The 4,814-nt window shown below is 42.0% G+C and overlaps 1 protein-coding gene across 1 annotated transcript in view; it reads left to right on the top strand.

Annotated features, from left to right (window-relative positions):
* The window catches only part of LOC104499200 (plasminogen-like), a 23,707-nt gene extending 19,052 nt beyond the window's left edge, over positions 1 to 4,655 (top strand). The window contains exons 17-19 of the mRNA XM_010142676.1: positions 1,366 to 1,472; positions 3,333 to 3,478; positions 4,497 to 4,655. Of these exons, the coding sequence (XP_010140978.1) occupies positions 1,366 to 1,472; positions 3,333 to 3,478; positions 4,497 to 4,655 (412 nt within the window). The remainder of the gene's footprint in view (positions 1 to 1,365; positions 1,473 to 3,332; positions 3,479 to 4,496) is intronic.
* Positions 4,656 to 4,814: the final 159 nt, after the last annotated feature.

Here is a 4,814-nt window from a genome sequence, read left to right as displayed (position 1 = left end):
CTGCTGAATGACCCCATTGGCAGAACCCGTGTGAGCTTCTTACACAGTTTAGGGAAGGCAGAGACCATTTAGGGTGGGAGTGATTGTAGCGGGGAACTCCCACTCACCACCAAAGAAGTAGCTCCACTGAAGCAGGGAGGATGGAGGCAAACTAAAGCCGAATTATGTCTGAAGGATCTTCTGCTTGGAGGTTTTTCCTGCTCAGCTCTGAGAGCGATGTGTCCCAACTGAAGTTTTGTCCATAAGGCACCACAGCTTCTGCATGGAGCAAGTAGAAAGGTCCAGTTCCCCTGGCAGTGCTCCAGGCCAGTCCACGTGCATGTTTCACAGGCTGGAAACTTGGTCAACAGCTCAATAAAAACAGATCCTGCTTGTGATATAGTGAAAAATCCTGTACGTGATCGAAATTGCCTGAAGTCCTATTTTGTGTCTTGCTTAGATGTCTGAGCAGTCTGCAGACTGTGCAGTTATTTCAATGCTATTTGTTCCCTTTTGGAATGCTCCTGAAAATCTCAGAAAATCATTCTGGACCTGAAAAGAGATTATAAAGGTTCATTTTACCCTGACTGAACATCTGAAGTTTATTCAGGTCCTTTTACTCTCTTTCACAGTCAGAACTAGTCTTCACAGGGTAGGTTTCTGACAGTGGTAGATGTCATTTAATAGCTTGTTGACACACATTTTCACTGTACCAAAACTGTTTGCACTTGTCTGACTCCTAGGGCAATATACCTTCCAGAAGCCACCTCATCTTTTCACATCTTTATCTGAAAGTCAATAAGGGATCAGGGAGTCCAAAGCAAAGACCTCCCTATGCAACAGTTTCATCTTCTGCAGAACTGCTTCCCAGGGCCCTGTCCACTACACATCGAGTTTTATTCCAGCCCTGAAGCCTCCAGGCACACCTTCAGCTATATCGGTGTACTTATTCATTCATCCATCCCTCCCTCCTCTTGTGAAGTCCCTGAAAACGTCCATGACCTCTGAGGCAGGAACAATCTGAGATAAGTCAGGCTCACACCACCTCCAAGGGTTTCTAGGAGCTGTGCTTGGGTTTGTGTGTGTTCCTATACACACCACAGGGGTAACCAGAGATCAGTGCTCTAGCACTATGCTGCAAACACACTCGCACTGTGACTGTGTCCGCAAACACATCCCAGAGAGTTTCAGTTGCTGTAAGGAACCTCTTTTTTTCACTAAGTGACTAGGCACCATCTTACAACCAGCTATATAGTTTTAAGACACCATCAGCTTCTCCACCCTTCCCCATGCCATTTCCCTGCAGAGCCTTCAGAGTATGAAGACTGAACAAGTTGACAGTAATTTTTCTAAGGATGTTTTAATGATTCTTTGTTTGTTTTCCAGTCCTGTAACAATTACTGACCATGTAAAACCAGTTTGTTTGCCTGAAACTGGTCTGATGGTAGAAAGAAATGCAGTGTGTTTTCTAACTGCCTGGGGAAGAGCAAGAGGTAAAGCATATTTGGTGTGGCTGAAAACCTAGGAAGGTTTTCAAATCCTATCCAAAAATGCATGCATTCCTGGGACCTGAAAAACACATTTTACGTAAGATTTCACTAAATCAAAGGTCAACAGGCAACATGATTCTTTTCATTTCTTTCTCTCAGAGCTTGATTTTCCCCCCCTCATTGCTCACATAAACTGAATTCATTAAACAAGGAAGGAGAGAGGAGAATTAGCCTTAAGACTTTACCACCTTTTATCTCTGACTATTTTAGTCTTTCTTTAGCTTAGGCACATACTGTATTTGCACAAATAAGGACAATACTCAAATAATGCCCTTGCCTTTAATTTTGACCTTCAGATATATTTTTTTTTAAAACATCTGAATGAAGCTTGCACTTGCCTTCCTGTGGTCTAAACATTGCTGTTCGCATAGACTTCTGCAGGGACCTACATTCACTCCAGACTGGTAGGATACATGGGCAAGCACCAGCCTTAAGAGCTTGTAACTGAGGTAAGAAGGCATCCTGGGAACCGTGAAGCCTCTGAGTCAGAGCTTGCTCACATCCAGCCATCTTTGGGCACAGGCTGAAGGGGTTTAATGTCAGTAAAACCCTTACCTGAGTTTTGTTCAGTCTAGCATTAAAAAACAAACGTGTGGTCTCCTGCTGCCCAGCTTTTACCCCACCTGTGCTGAGCCCTCTTTGACTCTCACTTGCGGCAGCAGGAGGTGACTCCTAGTCCCTACACCTTCTAGCAGTGATGTTAGCATCTGCCCTCATTCAGTACCAGCTCCCACATACACACATCTGGCCTTGCTGGGCTACATGCAAGGGATGCCCTTCCCACCCCAACTGCCAGGCAGCACCTTATTAATACTCCACATGTAAAATGAAGCCAATGGATTTTTCTTTGTGTGTGCATCCACAGAATTAAAATACAAAAGAAAAAAAATAAAAAAAAACAGAACATGTCCCTGTCTCTGAGATTCACACTTCACATACATTGCACTACCTTTCCCCCTTCTCGTGTCATTTAGCTACAAAATTGATGCTGTAAAAAAAAATGCTTAAGAATAATCCCTCTAGTATTAGTGTACCTCATCGGCACTATCAAGAAACACTTTTCTCCAGGGTAGACAGTATTTATTGGCTTTCCTCTCACTCTTTTTGCCTTTCTTACCTTGCATTTGTTTCTTTTTTGTTCAGCTCGCCACACGGTGGCAGCTGCATCCTGTGTTCTAGTCATCATAGCCACCAAAAAAAAAAAAAAAAGAAAAAGAAAAAAAAAGGGTACGGGCTAGATTTCTTCCGGAAGTGCATTAGGGCGGAAAAGATCAACAGACCATTGTTGCATGTAGGCAGTGGGAAGGAGGGTCCTGTCATGTCATACGACTAGTTCACGAAATGAGGAGGGGAGGGGGAGCAGAGCCAGAGCCCCACATCTAAGTAAACTGTGTAACTAAACTAAGTAAACCACAAACATTCTCCTTGTCTGGAAAACACTTTAGGCTTGAAATAGTTCACACTAATGTAAAGTAAATCCAGGCTAACCTTTTCGCCCTGAAAGAAGCCCCTTGCTACTGCACCATAATGAAAGCCTACAAACCTACCCAATGGTTCACAATACCAAGCACCTGTTTTTATTAATTTAGTAACACTTTGCAAAGAAGTATAACACCTGCTTGTAGAGGGTAGGTACGATCCAAGTGTAAAAAAGTTTTAAGATCTAATAAGGTCCTCCAAGGAGCTCAGAGACTATAGTAGAGCTGGGGACGTATCCCAGCCCTTTCATTATTGAGGCTTCACTGGATCACAATGCCCAGGCTACCAGTTATAACTGTTGTATTTTCTTGGTTGTTCATAAAGGTACCAACACAGAGAACAGATTAAAAGATGTTGAATTCCCTGTGCTTGAAAATAGAATATGTAATCACCCTAAATTTCATAATGGAAGAGTCAAAAATCATGAATTTTGTGGTGGATTTACTTTTGGAAGCATAGGTAACTGTGAGGTAAGAATAATCTAGCTTCGAGGGTAAGTAAGTTGTACTCTCAAGGCTCAGAAATAGCTTCAGCCACTCCAGGCTTCTGTATGAACCATAAGAATTGAGGTATACATGGCAATTTTTATACTCACACAGTCAATCAGAACAGCAGGGAAATTGTATAGGATAATTTTGCCTTCCTTTCAGAATTGCTGCTACTGCTAGTAGCCTAGTGTTGTGAATATTCCACCTCATCTGCAGTAAAGCCTGTAATATGCTACCCAGGCTTCCCTTTGTTCCTCGAGACAGAGGGAAAGGCAGTGACTGTTTCTGGCACAGCCTGGAGTTGTACCACATCTTTCTTTAATCCCTTGATCAAATCCCTTGATTAAATAAAGATTGAAGTGCTTCCAGTTTTCTAATTTTCACAAGTATATGAAAAGACTTTTAAAATGTGTTTTTCTTAATGTAGGCTATCATGTTGGGAGCTTTTCAGTAAAAAGCTGGTAGCTACTCAGTGACAGAGTTGGAAAGCAAATGCTGGTCTGTCTGAGCAGGTGTTCAAGACTGCCAGTGCAAATGATATCTTTGAGAGTGTGGGCAGTTCATTCATTGACAGGGTCACAAATCCTTGGACATAGGTATTCATATCCTGTCACGATGGATGGATTTTAAGGAACAGCATTAAAATAATTAAATTCATTTTGTCCAGGGTCAAGAAGGTCACAGGATGTGAAAAATTAAGCATCTTCCTTTTTGTTGTGTAATTGGCCTCACAGTGATCTGGGGATGTTCCCACATCCATAATCGATAGATCTTCAGACCAGAGGAATGGTCTGGATTGTTGGAAAGAACTTTTTTTTTTTTTATCCCAATATTTTTACTCCAGAGTAAAACACTTTCTCTCTCTCCACAGCCCTTGCCTCACCCGTATTCCAAGGTCTTCAGAGTTACCAAAATATTATTTCTGTCAGTATTTTGCTGTTTGCATGTCTAATATCTCCATCACTAGAGAAGTCACCTTATTCTGTCTTCTCCTCTCTAGGCTGAAGTTGGAGGACCACTGGTCTGCCAAGATAAGGACAGATTTGTCCAATATGGAGTCACCTCTTGGGGACTGGACTGTACCCAGCCATCAAAGCCTGTTTTTGTCCGAATTCCTAGTTTTGTTTCTTGGATCAGGAATGCAATTGCTGCCCATTGAATCTGGATACAGGCTAGCTTTTCTGGAGAAAAGTCCATGTGTCATAAACAGCATTCCAAGTGTGGTTTAAAATAGTAACAATTCATAAGAATCTTAAATAAAGATCATTACTGACTGAGCAGAAGTATTTATTGCAAAGCAATAACCAAGTTGACCTAT

The sequence above is a fragment of the Buceros rhinoceros genome, unplaced genomic scaffold (genome assembly GCF_000710305.1).
Source record: "Buceros rhinoceros silvestris isolate BGI_N320 unplaced genomic scaffold, ASM71030v1 scaffold1739, whole genome shotgun sequence".
NCBI lineage: Eukaryota > Metazoa > Chordata > Aves > Bucerotiformes > Bucerotidae > Buceros > Buceros rhinoceros.
This window is presented reverse-complemented; position numbering and strand designations above follow the sequence as displayed.